This window comes from Pseudonaja textilis, chromosome Z (assembly GCF_049901715.1).
Source record: "Pseudonaja textilis isolate UNSWEBS1 chromosome Z, rPseTex1.2, whole genome shotgun sequence".
In the NCBI taxonomy this organism is placed as follows: Eukaryota; Metazoa; Chordata; class Lepidosauria; order Squamata; family Elapidae; genus Pseudonaja; species Pseudonaja textilis.
In genome coordinates, this window is record NC_142008.1 from 27,425,684 (window position 1) to 27,445,994 (window position 20,311).

Here is a 20,311-nt window from a genome sequence, read left to right on the forward strand (position 1 = left end):
ACTTTGAGTTGGTGTTAGAGAGGGGTCACCTACATCCAGCCAGCTAGTACTGCCATTAAGGGAAATTCAATAATTCTGGCTCCCATTTATTAAAAAAAGATATTTTTTGTGCTTTGGAAAAAATAATAAAAACAATCCCTTTTTTTCACCCAACTGCAGAAAAACTTTTGTAGACAATAATGAAATGTGTGTCTTTAGAAGTCTTGCTAGGTTAAAGTTCTATGCAAGTTTGAGAAGGAACTTTTTTGAAATTGGTGGATTTTCTTCTGTCTCAGCAAGCAGGGGATTAGGTTTTGCTCATGAGCCTAAGGAAAGAATTAAGGCTTTATGAAATGATATTCCACTATAAAACTTCATATGTAGGGGGGCAGTTGCACAATAAGCACACTTTTTCAGATATTTTCCAATGAATTTTGGCCACAGTATATTTTACTCTTTTTATTACATGTATATACATGCAAGCCATCAGTCTATATTGCTTACAGCTTTTACTAGGAGATGAATCAGAGAGTTGCAGAGGCTCCAAGCTTGTTTTATAAATGAAATTAATTAGGTGGCCTTGAGCAAGCAGCTCATTCTTAACCAATTGCCCATGGTTGTTGAGAAATTGAGAAGTTTGGATACATGAGAGCATTCATAATTAAAACAAATAAAATCCTAACAAACCTAAACATGTATGGACAGAAGATGTTGGAGGTAAGTTCTACAAACTTTCTAAGTAACAGCCATTGGCAGCAGCTCAAGTCTTTCCGGTGAGGTTTCTTAATATATTCTATTGATCTCTCGGTATTGGTTGGTTCAAGAGCTTGAAATAATAACTTTTCAGACAAGATCATCACCTTTACTGATTAAACTGCATTGAAATCTATACTTTTTCCCAGGAAATATTTTTCTGTCTGTATGTTTTGTTAGTTAAGTAATTGCTTCCAGGTTTACAGGTAGTTCTGTGTGTCAAACAGTTTCCTTAATTCCAAAATTATTTTAAGGCATGCCTGTTGCTGCCATTCTTACCATAGTGCCTACAAATAGGCTTGGAATAATTGTAAATACATTATACAAAACAGATTCTAAGGGAAATTATCACTTCAATATGCTGCAAAATGATCTAACCATTGTATTTATTAACCCAGCTACCCTCTAAATATACTAGTTGGGATATGTCAGTTAATCACTGATTCCCTTGTTTTTGTGAATTCAAGATGGATTATGAGTTTTCCCATACCCTGTGTAATTAATTGGTTTGAGTAAAATATTTAGCCTAGAGTAATGTTTTGAATCCCATGAGTGTATAGGAACCAGGGTTTTGCTGGTCTAGATTCAGCATTGTAACCATTAATTAATTCTGTAAAATTAATCTAGAGAAGCTGGAAATGGTTGATGTAGACATAAATGTACTCTAGAGCAGGCATGTCAAACAAATGCCCCGTGTAGGCCACATCCACCCCAGCCGCACAAGGGCAAAAAAAAATAATAATCCTGATATGTCACACTAAGGCCTGCAATGCAATCGGGTTTGACACCCATGCTCTAGAGCTTTCAAGAATGAAAGCCCATATATTGAGATCAATTGACTAAAATAGCAGTTTGGAAAAATCATAATGAAATAAATTTAGAGTTAAGCTGCCAACTATTTAAATCTACATATATAACCATAATTGAGAATCATGACATCTCTTCTAAAACGTTAGCCTAACTTTAGCCAGGAGACACAGAACTTCTCAATCTTGGTTTGTATTAGTTCTGTGTTCTAGAATCTGGGCCCTTTCTGAACCCGTGACAACAGCTACAAAGTCTGTTTGACTATATTCTCCATACTCCTCACAAGATTCCAGTGTCAGAGAGGGGATTATAGGAATTGTTGGGGGTACCTCAAGTTAAAGAAAGTTCTTGCAATTAATTTTACAGATAAGTGAATTGGATATATATCTAAGTCAGAAAGATATTTGTAAAGCTTTGGAGAGTAATCCAAAATCTATAAAGGTTAGTTCCCTAAATCTTTTTGAGTCATCAAAAAACTTCAGGAATTTGGCTACAAATCTCTGAAAGACAATATTTTGGTTCTTTTTTTTTCTTTTTCAAAAAAAGGGAAGTATAGAGAAAAAGAATTTCTGGAATCTTGGAAATCCCAGCTATCATTTCAATGATTTAATCCCAGCATTGTTTTGCCCGCTTTGACTGCCAAAAAGAAAGAAAATGAGTTGTACCTGCTCTTTCCAAAAAAAAAAAAAAAACAACTTGAAAAAATTTAAATTCTATGTGAAATCTCTTTTTTTTTTAAAAGAGAGTTTTAGTTGGTTGGCTTTTCATGTCAACTAATCTTTCTCTCTTTTTTCCTCTTCTTTCGTCACTTTCTCTTCTGCTTTTGTTTTGTGTTGTGGGAACATCTGCATTAAAAATAATAATATTGGAACATTATTGTCCCTCAATGCACCAATTAAGTAATACTAATCATGGAACTAGCACAATATTATGACTGAACTTGAACTCAAAGAGTAAATGATTCTGATAAACTAACCAAGAGTGATAGTTATTAACCAACCAGTTTTTTCTGTTCAGATTTGTGAAAGTTTGATACGCTACTGTTTAACTATCTTGGAGTTCACACGTTTCATATCATTTCCTTTGAAAGAAAGTAAAATTAATTTTTCATGAATCCAGTTTACACCTTAACAAGCTCCCTAGAACAAATAAATATATGTATACTGGAATGTGCATATATGTATACTGGAATGTGCATTTAAGAGGTTTAAATCCTCTTAAATTTCAGATGGATTAATTCAACTTAAGCTGCCCATAAAAGCCCATGACTTGAGCAATGAAGTTCACTCACTAGGTTTTGTTTAAGTTCTTGAAAGCAACATGATTGTTCCTCTCCAAGTCAATCTCAAAAAGAGATTCCAATGCCATAAGTGCAGCAAAAAATGGACTGCTTAAATTTCAGAGATAATGCCACAGTTTTTCCTCCCTACCCATCCCAGTGCACCTCAACAACTAGTTAATATTGAATTTCTCTTTAAAAGCAAGAAAATTCTATAGTTTTATCATCCCAGAGTTGCAGGCCACCACTTAAAGAAGTTTTTCTCAATCTTGGCAACTTTAAGATGTGTGGACTTCAACACTGGATTAACGCTGGCCGGGGAATTCTGGGAGATGAAGTCCACACACACATTGACAAATTCTGTCTTAGAGCTTTGAATGCATTTCCCAAAGCCCCTTCCAAATAACTACCATAATGCAATTTTTAATAGGACAGAGGAAGAAATTATTAAACCCAAAGAGAATAATCATAGCTCTTTAATTAAATACATTTTAATTAAATTAAGTAAACATTTTGTTTGGTTTAGTCTAACCCTCATGTTGACTACATCAAAAATCTAGGTGGAATCAAATTTAATTAGCATTGGTAAGCGAAGACCAGGAAACTCCAGACCTGCAGATGAGATCTGGGAAGTTGTAAAACAAGACAACCCTGACATCACAGTTGCCCAGAAACTATATGGAATCATCTAAGGAGTCATCAGGAATCAAACATAATTCAAAGTAGAATTTCCCTTTCTACCAGCAAAGGACACAAATGCGAATGCTGTAGGACAGTATCCATAGATTTTGAAAGGCTGAATTCCTGAGCTAAATGATGAGGAATGTTTCATGGATGCTTGAACAGATTGGCTGTATTTACACAATATGTTTAACTCGATGAGTTAAAGAATCTTGTATCTACTTTTGCACACAAGTGAAACTAGGTTAGTTTTCATTTGGGCTTTACCTTTAGCACCATTACCGACCCACTCTTTGTGATCCATTTATGTAAACACCAGTTGCAATGTTTAATGATGGCATCTGTCTTATCCTGGGAAGATGAAAAAGTGTTGGTCACTTGCTGCCATCTAGCGGTTGTTGTTTAGACTACAACTTTGCTTTACGGTTGTTTCCATTAAAAGTTTTCTTTTGAACAATAATTGTTCAATTATTCTGACACTTACAGAATTATGTATAACTCTCTCAAATCAGTGGTTTTCCCCAGATTCCTTTTTGTTGTTGTCATCCAAGTCATGATCTAGTTTAAAATACACATTTTTTTCTTGATCAGTGCAGTATCTTTGATGAAAAAGTTTATCAGTGATTCATAAGTTTAGGTGTTTGTATATTAAATGCCTAAGTGGTAATCAGTTGTAGCAGAACAATAGCAGAGCTTAAAGGTAAGGAGCTGAGCTGAACTTGATTCCTAGTGAAGTTGGGGGTACATGATAATAGAGTAAATTTACAGTATATGACATTAAAATATTAATTATGTCTTTCTCTAGCTTTTTTTATATCAGTATACTCCAATCTGATATTGTCCAGAATATTGGATTTCAACTCCTGTAGTTCTCCATCTTTGACAATGCTGCCTCAGAAGTATAGAAGAAAAAATTCAAAGCATATGAAAAATAGGGAGGGTACAAAACATTTTAATGCAATATTCTGACATAGAAACAAGAATTTCTAACTTAAGAATGGAAACTAGAAACATTCCAATTTCTGAGAATGGCTCTTTTATCAGTCTGTTAAGATGTCCTCACATCCAATTCAATTCTTCTACTTTTCCAGTGAGCTAGAAAGATTTGTTGAAGATCTGAAGAAGGAATCTTTGACATCTAACAGAACAGTAACACTGAAAGATGTTGAAGATGGAGCTTTCCTCTTGCGGCAAGTTGGAGAGGCAGTTGCCACCCTCAAAGGTGCCTTTAGGTTTTTTCCCCTTTGGTTTAAGTATCTAACTAACATTGCCTAGGTTCTTCTTATGCCCCATTTTTCACCCAAGTGCATTGGAAGTAAGTTTTAGTGAGGTCAGTGGGACTTAGGTCCAAAGTCTATGTGCCTAGGCCTGGGCCATGGATCTTAGAACTGAGATAATTTTGAGGGTGGATTAAGGTGAGGAAAGCTCAAGACCTATTTCTGTACTAGGGAAATTGAAGATAGGATGATGAACTGGAGTTGGCAACCTGTTTCTCCTAACCTTGGCAACTTTAAGACGTGTGGACTTCAACTCCCAGAATTCCCCAGCAAGGTTAAGAAATAGGTCATCCTACTAGTCCTACCTGCTCCAGGTTGATACCATTTACCAGCTAGAAAAGCCTCAATGCATGCATGAGTATCTACTGTATGTATACATGTGAATCGCTCTCTCTTGGATTCAGATATGTTTTAAACTGAAGTAATGCTATTTTTATCACTTCCCTCTTTACCCCTTTCACAGTATTCTATTTCAAGAATAAAAAGAAAAACTCTTTATATACTCTCCAAGAGTGAAAATCAAGAAATGTTTGCTAGGTAATTTGTAAGATAAAGTAACATTGAATTTATCAGACATCTGAATAGTAGTCTGTTCAGTCTCCTCACCCAAAACCGATTTTCTTCCATCTAGTACTTGCACATGAAGATGCAGATTCAAAAGCTGGATTCTCCCTCTCCTACCCTTTTCATTTAGTATTTGAGTAATAACCCCATGTCTCTAACACTGGCTGGATCAACACATGATAGTAAGCCAAACTACCAACACTGTAATTTGTTTCATTGCTTTTATATCTAAATATGCTGCCTTGCCTCTAAATAAGTCAAAGAAATAACGTGAGGTCACCTCTCATTTTAATCCTTGCCAGATTCTTTTGAAAGCCTTAAGTCTGAAAAAGAATAAGTGAACTAAAATGATCCAGTGAGTGTCATGTTGAATGGGCTTGAACTTGGCTACTTCTGATCCCAGTCCAGTATGCTAACCATCAGACATAGCAGTCTGAACATATACTAAACTAAAATAATATGATTCACTATCTGTACTTGATGACTGAATCCAATTAGTTTATTCCACAAACAAGTTTGACAAAATGGCAACTTCAGTATGAAATGGGAACTTAGGCCATCTTGCATTTCAGAAGTGGTTCACGGGCTCTTGTTTCCACAGGTGAATTTCCAACACTGCAGAATAAAATGAGAGCTATTCTCCGTATCGAAGTGGAGGCTGTGAGATTTTTAAAAGAAGAACCTCATAAACTAGATCTTTTACTGAAGAGAGTTCGGAGCATGACAGAAATCCTGACCACACTCCGGAGGTGATACTTGTTATTCCAACCTGTTGAAATTCATGCCATTCATACATCCATTCATCGCTTATATTCCAGAAAGACAGTGGATATTTTCACAATCTGTCCTATTACAGTTTTCCTTTGCATGCAAAAATTAAAAATCTAGGAAAATAATAAATTTGTATAATCATATAGCCAATCTCGAAGCAAAATCCTTTTTACAAATATTTAGTGTTAGTGTGATTTAGAAAGGTAAAATCATTTTTATTTAAGGAAGCTGAATTGCTTCCTTATCATGAATCTAATTGGTTAGGATCAGCCCAATTGATGTTATCCAGTTCTTAACTATTTTTATTGCTCTTAAGGGATTAATTAACCCAGCAGAAAGGCTTAATATAAGGCTACTTTATCTAGGGTGCAGAACTCTGCTCACTAGATTGCAACCAAATCATGTAGAAATTCCTCTTTGATCCCATCTTCTGGGGATGTGGATCAGGGGTGGGATGCTATTGGTTCTGCCTGGCTCATTAAGTAAGGCCATTGTTTCTATAGAACCAGTAGCTCTGAACAGCAGCAGACACTGAACTGGTTCTGTGTTTGCTGCTGTTTGGCCCACCCGCCTGCCCGAGCTCCTACCTGTCCTTTATTTCCTGCTTTTTCAACCTCAGCTGCTTTGCACGGGATGGCGAAGGTTGAAAAAGCAGGAAAAAAACAACTTTTCAAATACTGCGCACTTGCTTTTCAGCTGTCCGGGCAGCACAGCTTAAGTTTTTTTACACATGCCCATGTATGCAAAGCACGCATTCACACACAAACTTAGTCACTGAACTGGTAGTAACACCAGTTGAATCCCACCCCGATCTGGATACTTCAATTCAGAATATGGCAGCCATAATGTAAATTCATACTGCCCTCTGTTACATTTTGTTGTCGTTAATGGTGCCTCAGGTGGGGAATTAGAAAAAAATAAAAGGCATAACAGTTAAGGACCCATTTAAAACCTCACTGACATCCCAGTAAAAGATCATTACACCATCCTCATCTAGGTAGATCCTTAACTCTTCCATTAAGGGTGTCATCCTTTCAGATCAGCCTATCCAAAGCCCAGAAATAAAAATCTAACCAATTGTATGATGACCATGAAACTAAACAATGTTGCTAATGCAACTCTGCATTCCAATTATGAAACTTTGTTTTTCTACCTAGCCCCGGCTTCTCTTTTCAACCTACTTGAATAAGATCTGGTTTTCAGAACATGGTCAGAGTTCATTGCAGTTCAATTTTAGAAAGATAATTTGGATCCCAAGTTGATGAACAGGTTAAAGATACTGATGAGCAGGTTCTCCTTGCATTTTTTCCTTCCTTTAAATACTATCCTCCCAATTTTCAACCTTGAAGGGCGGCGTTGGTGGTGCTGGCTAAGCAAAAGCTAGTTTCTTTTAAAAAAGATATTGAGGGTTCAGCCTGCAACTCTGAGCTAATCTTCACATTTGAACTCACCTTTCAGAATAAGCCTTCATTAAGTAAGGCCATTGTTTTTATTTTTAAAAAAATGGTGAAATATTTATTTCAAAATAAAAGATTTTTTCTCTCTCTCTTCAGGACCTTTAACAAAGGGATCAGCTTGTGAGATAATTTGGATATATTTTGCCACTAAAAAAAGACATTTGTTGTAACAAACAAAATCAGTTTGTTGAAAATATCTAGCAACAGAGCTGAGGATTAGACAACTTGAAGATTACATTCAGGCTTGTTTTTGTGGTTTTGATTCTCCCATAATAAAAAAAGAAAATAGATGCATCAATTGTTCACTGGGCTTTCTGAAACATATCAATACCACATCTAGTTTGTGAAAGAGATAGAAGATGTTGATCCAACACTTTCTTTTATGGCCATGATAACCACAGTCCTCAATTTTTTTTTTTTTATAATAATGCAGCTTTAGACTCCAGAAAATTTTTCCATCCTTGCTGTAGCCAAGTGCCATAAAAGCCATGATTTAGGGAAGCAGCAATCCAACATACCTGGAAGGCACTAATTGGGGAGGGGTGGGGGGGAATAATTGAATTTTTATAGTCCACATGGTTAATGTTTGGTGGGGAGGGGAAGGGAATTAAATGGCTTTACATAAGGTAGCTAGTTCGATGATACCTGGATGATAGATAGCTAGACAGACAGACATAATCAGAGGGAGCCTTTTCTTGAAAGAACATTGAGAGACTGCTAGCTATACTTCACAGGTTGTCAATCTCTTTTTTCAGGCATGTTACAGATAGTTTGCTCAAAGGTGTGGATCCATCACAAGCTGCCCAATATAATGCAATGGAGAAGGCCACTGCAGCAGAAGTTCTGAAAAATCAAGAAGAAACCACCAACAGCCAACATTCACAGCAGAATGTTGCTGAATCCCCAGCGGAAGTGTCTGTTAAATCTGAAATGGTTCCCATCTCCACTGTGACAGTGCATCATGCACAAAGTTCTCCAGTGGTTACCCATCAGTCACAACATTCATTCACATTGGTCAGTCAAGTCCCAAATTCTCCTCTGACCAATAGCCCAGGGCCAGCTATAGCTACATCAAGTTCTCCAACCTACATGGAATCAACAACAATGACCACCATCAATACCCAGCAAATACAGGTGCCTCATTCACCCCCTGTTCCTGTGAACAACAACATGCAAAGTCTTTTTATTGAAGAACTTCACAATGCCAGTACAAGGAACAGAGCTCTCTCGATTGAGGTATTTTGTGCATTCCAAAGCAGAGAGCTGAAGTGTATTTACGTAATTCTGGGTTTGATCTTAAGGGACCAAATAATTATGATAATTATAAATTATTTCAAACCTGACACACTCAACATTTGGAATCTCTCTGCTAGAATATACAGTATCCATATGATATTTATTCATTTTTGTTTCAACTTTTCTGCAAGGTTTAAAAAATTGCAGTAAGTGGTTTGTTTTGGTGTGCAGCTTTCTTAGGTCTATGCATTTTGCATGTTTTTAAATATAACTTGCTATAGTAAAAACAGTTATGCATTGTTTTCATAATGGAATATATATATATTATATGAACGTCCATGAAGCCACCAAGAGTTAAGATCAACTGTAAAGAGATTTCATCTTTTTAGTCCATTTCTATACGAACAATTTTCCATATATATTTTATGTCCTTCTTTCCCATATATGTCACAATGCTTGAGCTTGTATGCATGTACCTTTTCCTAGTATATGATGTTTTGTGCAAAATATATAAGCCAAGAGCAATGGATATTAATCAATTTTGAACATGTGGCAAAGTCTTTATAGGGAAATGACATACAACTCTGCCTGAATTTGTTCTCTGTGATTCAAACACTAATGATGATTTCACCCATTAACCATTGGTTATCAGCAACCTATACCAGAGTCATACTTCACAAAGGTGACTTGCCTTTCTTGGGAAGCTGACATACAGATCTCTCTGATGCAACATTAAAGGGGTCTGATTGAACCATCTTTTTGAAGAATATCTACTGACAGATGCAGAGCATTTTACCCCATGGTCAGCATATGCAGAGATAACAGGAGTAATCAGAGCACCCTCCCTATTTGCTTCATGCAATGCAGAATTCAAAATATGACTGGGATTTACTGTCTTTCTTTATAGAAAGCAGAGAAAAAATGGGAAGAGAAAAGGCAGAATCTGGATCACTATGATGGGCAGGAATTTGAAAAACTACTAGAAGAAGCACAAGCAAACATTATGAAGTCTATCCCAAACCTTGATATGCCTTCACAAGTAACTGTTTCACCCAAAGCTGATGCAGCACAAGTACCTGGTAATTAAAGTTTATTTCCCCATTTGTAGGAAACACCTGTGACCCATTATCAGAAGGAAATGAATTAAAGTTGGAGTTCTCACCCTCAGTTTTAGAGTCTGAATTAGATGCAGTAGAAGAGAGAGAACAGGAAAGCAAGAAGCACAGGGACAAGGGTACACTAAAAGTTAATATAGTGGGAGTGACGATCTAATCAAAACTCTTCCTGTTTTTTACACATGATGAATCAGTATGGCCACTCTTCAGGTATCATGGATAAATCCTTAATGTTGTTCAGTTCTTATACCAGTCAGCTTTAATTCAGCTAAATGTTTGTTGATCTTGTCCACATTAACTAGAATGAAAATGCTACAATACAAATTTTTGCTCTTCCGTCTCAGTTAGTATTTTGCCAAAAACAATTAGCAAATTTCCTTTGTTTAGATTTCTATCTTGCCTGTCAGATGTAGAAAAAAAAAGATGCATACATAATTCTAAACTTGAAGCAAGAGTCTATCTTGCAAATAGACTGTATGAAACCACTTCATTGGAGATAATCTTTGATTTTTCAGAAGATAGTCCCAAAACAGAACAGGAGCTGGAAAAGGCAGTGAAGTCTCCACCTCCTCCACCTCCACGGCGAAGCTATGTGCTAGGATCTGGATTAAGCACAAGACTGAGTGAAGTCAGTTATACATCCAGAAAAGATAACACTATCTCCAAGGTTTGATTATGGAGGCACCTCAGATGTCCAAAACAGGAATCATCTTGGGACAAGATAGTATCTAGCTTATTTTTACATCACTTTGAATTAAGTACTGGGAGGAGGGGAGGTATGATCTAAAGAGGCAAGAAATTTAAAAATAAGATTTAAAACTAGATTTAATTTTTTTTATTTAATAGGTGTGGTTGCTAGCACTGTATAGGCAAGTGCCAACCCCACCATAATTATAATCAATAACCAGCAGGTAATTCCCAGCATGTGGGACTTAGTCTTTCTGCTGTCTTACCAATATACAATCTCACTCATGCCATCTCATTTCTGTGTATATTTAAGGAACTATTTGCACCTTGGAAAAACTCATCTTATACAAAGGGACAAAATGAATCAGAGCAGTTCCATGGTTTCAGCATATTCTCCTTTAACCATCTGTTAGTTTCAGACTAAAATAAGAAAATCAAAATACCTGAGAATATTTCAGTCAAATATAAGTAGTCCCAGACTTACAACTAGTTGCTTAGTGATGATTCAAAGTTATGTTGCAGAAAGATACTTATGTCCCAGTTCCAAAGTTTCGATGGTCTCACATATATTGCAATCATGTGATTGCATTTTGGGTGTTTGGTAACCGATTTGTAGCATCCTGCAATCACCTGATTGCAATTTACAACATTTTTGCCAAAAACTCCAGTCTTTGGCATATAATGGATCCCCTTTAATTGTAGCATTTGCTTCATGATTGCTGATTCACTTAACCATGGGGATTCACTTATTGACTATTGTAAAATTGGGTCAATCATGTGATGATACAGCTTTATAATCATCACGTGTATTATGTGATGATACAGTTTTATGATGATACAGCTTTATGTAGGCAGGCTACATTATGCTCATAAATCAAGGACTATATGTGTAAAATCCAAAAAGGCCAATATGGCATAGTAGTTAAGATTCTAGTCCTCATTATGCAGGAAAGCCATCTGGATGATTATGGCCAGCTGCTTCTTCTCAGCCTCCATATCAGCATCAGGCTATGGGATAAGTTGAGCGAAAAAACAAACTTATGCTGCATCATGCATTGACAGCTTTGCTTATGTAAAATAGGCAACCATGGTGCAAAAATGAGTGAAATCCAATAGGATGCAGGCTTAGAAAGGGCCCAACAATGTGCCTCCTCTCTAGATTTGATAATAGGGGATGCCCTGCCTTTAGGAGGATGGGGAAAAGTCCAGATTTCTCCCGAACACCAAATAAAAACATTGAAATAATTATGGGAGCAGTATATAAATCAGATGAATTATAACTTTCTCCTTTCTTGTCATCATGCAATTTAGGAAAGCAGTGAAGATTCTGTTCAAGCAGCATCATCCAAACTCTTCCCAGAAAAAAATGTCTCTCTTCAATCAGCCAGCACACCAATGAAAGAGGAAGAGGAAGAAGAAGGAGATAAAATAATGGCAGAACTACAGGTATGAGCTTATCAATTTGCCTAAAGTAGCATGTACTTTTTCTCAGGGAACCTACAAGGCAATGCAAGAGGATGCAGAAGTTTCCCTGCAATGAGGAGAAAGAATTTGAAACAACTATGGCTAGGATGTAAGCAATTCTTCCAGACAATCATGTACCCAGTTCCATGGTTCATATTTAAATATTGGTCATCAAACTAAGTGATAAGATTAAGATAAATTCTTTGCTGAAATGGACATTTGCTGAACTGTATACTGTAGTTTTTTTTAGTTTATTGCACTTTAAAGCCAGACAATCTTTACAGTTAGTTTTCCTTTTACAGTCAATAGAAGATAAATACTCATAATTAAACTAGTCTCTATCTTGGACCTCAGTACCATCAACCATCTTAACAAATAGATGATTGCAAAGTTCTTCAATAAGGCTTTGGTTGCCAATGTAGTAGTGCCTGTAGGCAGGAGTTGCCAACATTTTCTGGTACCATTATGCAATCTTGGACAATGATTATCCTACCCCAAATCATACGTTTTCAGCAGTTTCACATTAATATCCTATGTGCAAATACTATTATCATCTTAGATGGTGCATGAAGAATTCGAAGATTTGTAGGAGCACCAAAGTTCTTGCATACAATTGCCCAAATTTTGAGAGGGGTGCGGTAAGACTTGGGCAATTTTAATTTTTAGATTAAAAAACTGAATCTGGTTTAGATTAAATCAGTTTGGACATACAGGCAGTCTTTAGGAATATGATGCCACTATAGTGATTGTGAGGCACTATACTGACTCCCATCCTGCCGCCCCCCTCAAAAAAAAATCACCTTGTGTTAAAAAAAAGCTCTACTACATTGACAATGTTATTGTTACTTGTAAGTATTACTTCATGTTAAGGTAGGAGGTGAAGTCCAACTTTTCTAGAGGAGACTTTCACTATCTGATGTTTTCTGCATTCACTGAACTACAGCTTCCATTACTGTTTCACACTGGCTGCAAGGGAAAATGAATTTTCAGTCCAATCTATTTAGAGGATTCAAGATGAAGAAGAATGTTATAGAGCAATATTTCTCAACCTTAGCAGCTTTAAGATGCTTGACTTCAGTGTATCTGGGGAATTCTGGGAGTTGAAATCACATATCTTAAAGTTAAAGTCATTGATATAGAGAAATTATTTGTTTGGTTCTTTTATCAGTACTAATCAATTAAAGCAGAAGGCTGAGGCCTAGAAAATGGAACCATTTGTTGCCATTTTGCCCTCATTGATGCTAACTAGTGGAAACATAAAGGATTGGACCATAGAACAAATTAACAAAGCTAAGGAAATTTTAGTCTAAAGAGTTTTTCTTAACCCGGATATTATTATTTTTTAATCATGTAGTCCTTAAACTACTTTTGAAGGAGGAAAAAATGCCTGTAGTTTTAGAATCTTTTTAAAGACCAAAGATAAAAATAGCCCTTCTTTAGAAAGTGCCCCATAAAGCAACCATTCACAGTTAAATGGTGATGAAAAAGTAATTTTTCAATCAATTCTTGTATTTATGATCTTTTCAGCAAAGGAAAGCTGAAATACAATTGTAAGCACAGAGTTTTGCTTTGCTACTGCTTTGTTAATAAGCAAATTGACAGTCCCAATTGTTGTCACTAAACAAGGACTATCTGTGCAAGCTAAATTCCACCTTTTTCTTATATTACAAGGGAAAAGATTTTTCAGTGTTTATTTATCATATACAGATTATTAACCTGTTTAGCTTGACCTGATTGATGAGGCTGATTCTTGAGGCTCACATACAAAATTTATTAATCGATTCAGGAAAGTGTATACATGATTTCCCAACAAACGAAGACTTGGCTTAGGGTTGGAAAATGTTTATTAATAACCTGCCCTATTTTAATCCTCTAGGCCTTCCAGAAGTGTTCTTACATGGATATAAACTCAAACAATCATGCTGAACAGTCCAGAAATGATACACACAAAAAAGATGCGAGGTCTGTGGCCTTAATGCATCCTAAGGAGAAGAAGGTAACAGGGTCATTTGAACTCTACTTCAATCTCTTAGCCTTACCTTCTTCCCATCTTTCCAAACTAACCTTATATCAGGTTAACTCTGTGTGTCTTGATGGCTGTTTTCATTTATGTGGACCAAAAAGAATTAATAAACAGAATACATCTGTTAATAAACAGAGTCTAAAGGACTCTTTTTGAGAACAGGAAAGGATAATTAGGATCAAGATTCATTAATGTTCTTTCAGAATCAATTATGAATTACAATAGGGGAACATAAATTTTAAAAAAATTAAATGAAAGTTGTCTGTTTTAATGTCATGCTTTAGCAAAAATCCAGATTTACAAACATTTGTATATAATTCTGGTAGCAAGCCTCATTATGACAGAGAAAATTTCTCAAGAATTCTGTATAAAATTGCATAGCAAAAATTATGTTTTTGTTTCCTTGTCTCTTCATAATGAAAAAATCTACAGTTTGAATTTAATACATTTATTTATTAAATGCATTACACAATATTAAATCCTTTTCCAGGTCTTCCCTTTATAATTGCTTTTTTTTTAATCTGTAGCTCACATATTCATAAATAGTGGGGCAGAGAATAATATAAAAGCATTTACTAGACATTACTAGTAAATGTTTAACTTCACAACAATAACAAAATTCTGCATTGACTCTTTACAAATGTTGCATATTCAAAAGAATAGAATTTAAAAGAATGAAACAGCTAACACCTCAAACTGGAAGGCAAAATGCACAAATCTGAATAGAGGTGTCTTAAAGTTGACACTGAAATCATTTAAGGTTCAACCGAATGAGTAGTCATTGATCTTATAAGAACAGGTGCTTAATAACTGTGAGACAGTTTGAAGCAATGAAAAGACGTATCCAGTGAAAGATCCAACTCGAGTTAATTTCAATTCCTTTTTCCCATTGATAGAGTCACATTCTTACTTATAGAAAAGATTACCAGTGCAGACATATTCATGGGGCTCCTCAAACAAGGAAAAACTGCATTATTGAAAACCAGGTTTGATAAAGAATCTTCTTTGGCAGATGCTAAGAAATTGGGCTTTGAGGGATGCTGGGGAGATGTCACACAAAGAATGCCTGAGAATCTGTAACAGATAAATCACTTGTGTCCTAACCAACAGGGATGATTCTCATTGAGCAGAGGTCAAGAATGATGGCCCCTTTATGACATTATGCATGGCTGGCTCAGGAATTCTGGGAATTGAAGGCCGCAAGTCATAGAAGAGCCATCATTCCCCACCTCTGTCATGGAGGATAATCTTGTTGCTCAGGGTTGAATTATTGGATCTCCGATCGTCTCTGAACTTGCTTCTCTTCAGTAAACATGTCATGACAGGATGGGCAGCAGCATCAGTTACAGACAAACTACTCCACAGAAACGACCAGTAATAAACTACATTTCAGTATGAATTACCTACCTTGGTAATGAAATGTTAGTAGAAAGAAAAGTAAGTTCAGACAACAGAAATAATTCAACAGGAAAAATTCCGCTGCCTGAAAATTAATGTTTAATAGTAAAGTTGTCCAGTATTCATTTCTGGCCCTTGAAGTGCAGCTGTTGCTGTCCCCACCCTACCCCATCGCCCCGCCCTGGCAGAAAACCTACAGCTTTGGTGTTGTTGTTTTTCTTTTTTTCCCTTTTACTGCGGTTTAGTCTGCATGAGCTGAATGCTAACACACTATCTCTGCATGGTAATAGCAAACTTAAACTCCCTTTTATTTGCTGACAGTTCTCTTTCCATCTCTCTTTTCGGTAAAATCATCCTCTGCCCTAAAAAAACAAGTGACTTTATTTATACCTACAAGAGCTTTTAGAGTGCCAAGGTAGCAATTTACAGTATATTTAAATTTAATAATGGCTGTATATTTAACATTTCAACATCATAATTTGATATCAAATAACTGTGCTCTGTGTAGAATTATTTTAATTCAATCCAAATAGTTGCTGAATTAAATTTCTAATATGACAGGCCACATTATAGTCTACACTTGTCATCCCTTTCTTTTTTGGGTTATATTTTTATACCTGACATATCCAACAACTGAAAGAAGCTGTGCTTGGGAGGGTAGCAGGGAGAGCACTTGCCTATACAGTCTCCAAGAACTGAACATGACTAAATGATTTAAACTAAACTAATACAGGTAATCCTCGACTTATGGCCACAATTGAGTCCAGAGTTTATGTTGCTAAGTGATTTATTAACTGAGTTTTGCCCCATTTTACACCTATTTTTGCCATGTTTGTTAAATAAATCACTGCAGCTGTCAAATTAGGAACACGGTTGTTAAGTGAATCTAGCTTTCCCATTGACTTTGCTTGTCAAAAGTTCAGTGAGTGTGATCACATGACCCCGGGACACTGCAGCAGTCATAAATATGAAGCAGCTGGTAAGCATCCAAGTTTTGATCACGTGATCAAGGGGATGCGGCAGTGGTTGTAAGTGTAAAATTCACTTTTTCCAGTGACGACATAACTTTGAAGATGAACTGCTGTAATTCTCACCATTGTAGGCACCAGCATTGTCAGTCTGCAATATTTCAGTTGCAATATCTCAGAGCAAATCTAAGGTTCTGTAGGACTTGTTGAGAAAGGATGAATGAAGCCCTATTATGGACATTTATGGGTATTCTGAGGTTAAACGTCTGAGTATCTATCTATACAATACGTATCATGATGCTAATTCTATAAGAGAGGAACTTTTGTAGCCAAGGTTTGCAGGGAGCTGAGCAGTCATGTGGTATGGTCACAAGGAGAGGTATATGGAGCCTGAGGTTGTTTTCTTTCATTATGAGAGGGACATTTAAGAGGTGCTCTATTAATAGGGTAATAAGTAACTTCTTTAGAGGTTATCTTTACCTCTAAATATCTTTTCCACTAAACTTTTTAAATTGTCCTGAGAATAGAAGCAGTAGAACATCAATGTGTCATATGTTGGTGTGTAATCAAGGGGACTTCAGAGAGGCTAAAGAAACAGAATGGAGGTCTCCTCTTCCTTTTTCAAATGAACAGTTTCTGAGATGCTTAATAGTTCTGGAGATTTTTCTGCTGAGATGCCAAATGGGTAGAATTTTGAAAACTCCAGAAGAAGAAAACTCACCTTGTTTTGTCATGGTTCATTTTAGGCAGTAGGCCAAGCATAGCCTATTTAGAAGTGTCTATGAACTATGAACCAATTGTCAAGCATTTGAATGTAAATCATGTGACCATGAGGATGCTACAATGGTCATAAGTGTGAAAAATGATCATAAGTCATTCTTTTCGGTACTGTTGTAACTTTGAACAAACTGTTGTAAGTCGAGGGTTACCTATATTTTTATACCACTGTATTTTGTAAAGAATTTTGGTTTGCTGGGTTGGTCTTCTGAATTGATCTCAAATTTTCACACCCTCTGTTAACCATAGAGGGCTCCTGAAAGATTAGCAAAACTAAGAGCAGTATCCCACTGCATTTTCACTCCCTTCATTCAGTGTGGCAGTCTTTAAAAGTGAAGTTTGATACAATTCTTCTTAATATTTGAATGATTGATGAAATAGGAATCATTTGTCCTCTGCAGAATTTGTAGTTACTGTGGGAGTACTTTTGCCAATAGCAAAAGCTACAATTTAAGTATGCAAGGATTAGAAGGCTAAGATAGGTTGTCTTGCTATCCAACTGGAAGGTTATGTTGGACAAATAGATTAATCCAGTTTCACCTAGCATCACAGAGTTTCATCTATATGGCAGGATCTGTTTCTCTTTCTTGATAGCTCCTCCCTCAACCTTATCTTGAATTTAATTGTAGGTTAATTTATCAGGAAGGTTGGAGTAAAATTTGCTCTGCCATTTTTTGTATATCCTTTTCTGTCAAATAAGCCTAGGACTTAAGAGTTTACTCTCTTAAAATTTATGTTTCATCACAGAAGTTGAGAAAACAACATTTAAAAATTAAAGCTTGGAGGAAAAACAATTCCCGTAAAAAAAAATTGGACATATTCTAATATAGTGGTATAACTATTTTTTTAAGCTAGAAGAACAGTTACGTATTAGAACATTTGGAGTGAAATCATTGATTCTCTCGTGACTTAGTTGGGGGCAAAGTATTTCATAATATGGAGAGCCTTTAAAGGACCAGCTCCATCTAGCATTCACATTGTCTGCAAAATATTTGTACTTATGTCATATGTTGTTCACAATTTGAAGTTATCCTATGAAGAGATACTGAAATCAACTGAAGACATTGGAAATGGCTGTGTATTGATGTAAAGAGGGGCATACATATATTATCTGATGATAATACTAGCTGATTGGGATAACATCAGATAAAATCTCCATAAGAGGGGACTAAATGTCAAATAATAGTCCTGAACTAAAACAAAAGCAAAAACCTAAGTAATGCAACTCTTCCCCCCCTAGGTTGATGGGGAGGCCACAAAAGATAGTGACCATCCCAAGGACAAGACTGAAGGGAGAACAGAAGTCATGATCTCAGGTGCTTTCAGCATCACTGAAAACTCTGCCTTTAGGCCAGAGTTGCTTTTGGAAAACAAGGATTATGCCAACAAAAATTCTTTTAAACCAAACACAAACCTCTCTAGTAGTATGTTAGAAAATGAAGGAAAGAGATGTCCTGAAGAAATACAAGTTTTAGAAGCAGAAAATGGAAGACAAAAACCAAGTTATGTTGTGGTAAGAGAGACTGATACATCCCCAAAAGACCTTCTGGAAGATGCAAAGGTACCTCTTGTTGGACAGACAGATGCATGCACCCAAGAAATGTCTTTAGTTTCTCCATCAACACAAGAACAGGGAAGGTCAGTTAGTGCCTGTAATCAAGTCGCACTAAGGCACAGAGCATCTAAGAACATCAACTTAAATGATATTGATGAAGTAGAATCACCAGCTAGTATTCCAAATGAGGAGAATTCACAATCAGAGAATGTTGGCTTCATGATTACTAGAACAGCTGTTCAGTTTCTATCAGGTGGAGAGGTTCATGACATAGTGAACAGGAAGGGAAATGCTGTACAGACTGTGAACATTGATTCCAAAAAAGAAACACCATCTCAACAAAGCATGCTTGAAACTTTTAAAGGTGAAGAACCAGTGGTTTGCTTGGACAAAAAACCAGTCATCATTATTTTTGATGAACCAATGGATATCAGATCAGCTTACAAAAAGACTTTCAACAATATTTGAGGAATGTGATGAAGAGTTGGAAAAAATGATGACTGAAGAAAAATAGAGGAAGAAAATGAAGAATTTGATACAACTGATGATACTCACTATGAAGAAGCCACCGAGACAAATAGGATACAGGTTACTGAGAAATCCATACAACAAACTTCCTCTAACTCAGCACCCCAAGTTCTACAGTCTGAAGGACAGGAGATGGACAAAAAGGAGCATCAGAAATCCAGTTATATTTATGGATTGGAACCAAAGTTGGATGTTCCTGATGCTAAGAAGAAATTTAAGTTTAAGTTTCCTAAAAAGCAATTAGCCGCTCTCACTCAGGCAATTCGCACAGGAACTAAAACAGGCAAGAAAACATTACAAGTTGTTGTCTATGAAGAGGAGGAGGAAGATGGCACCGTAAAACAACATAAAGAAGCAAAAAGATTTGAAATACCTAGTTCTCAATCTGTTAGCACTTTTGAAAAATCAGAATCAAAGGCAGTTGTCCAGGCATCTAGAACTGAAGAAATCAGGAAGAATACATACAGAACTCTAGACAGCCTGGAACAAACTATCAAACAGCTAGAGAGCACCATTAGTGAGATGAGTCCAAAGTCATTTTCTGAAACCACAGGCCAGGCAGAGAAACCGCCTGGCCCAGGCTTTTTCTCACCCAAAGAATCCACAGTGGTGGAAGAAAGCAATGCTGATGTTGAATCGCTTCCTTCAATACGATCATCTTCACGAAAGGTACTTTAGTATGAAAAATCACAACTCCAGCTGCTTTCTAAAAATCTGCAGTAGTAATCAACAATAAGCAAGAGGTGTCTTCTGATTGGTTTGCTTCTTTTCCGGTGGCTTGTTGGTGCATCCAATTTAGTACTTAACAGCTAATATTGTGTGTTTTCAATTTTTTAAAAATGCTGATTTTTGTTTGATTTTGGTGGTGGGCATAAGATGCTTAGTTGATATTCTGTTGTGGGTTGCAGCAGTTAAATTATGATTGGTTAGCACTTAAACTTTTATTCCATTTTTTTTATTCTTGAAATTAACACCAGTGCTTTGACTTTGAC

At 36.3% G+C, this 20,311-nt stretch overlaps 1 protein-coding gene across 1 annotated transcript in view; it reads left to right on the top strand.

The window, feature by feature from the left end:
• KIAA1217 (KIAA1217 ortholog) overlaps positions 1-20,311 on the top strand; it is a 221,946-nt gene that overhangs the window by 198,546 nt on the left and 3,089 nt on the right. The window contains 10 exon segments of the mRNA XM_026706260.2: positions 4,591-4,721; positions 5,942-6,089; positions 8,324-8,804; positions 9,712-9,883; positions 10,435-10,586; positions 11,918-12,052; positions 13,947-14,066; positions 18,477-19,235; positions 19,237-19,300; positions 19,303-19,988. Coding sequence (XP_026562045.2) covers positions 4,591-4,721; positions 5,942-6,089; positions 8,324-8,804; positions 9,712-9,883; positions 10,435-10,586; positions 11,918-12,052; positions 13,947-14,066; positions 18,477-19,235; positions 19,237-19,300; positions 19,303-19,988 — 2,848 coding nt within the window.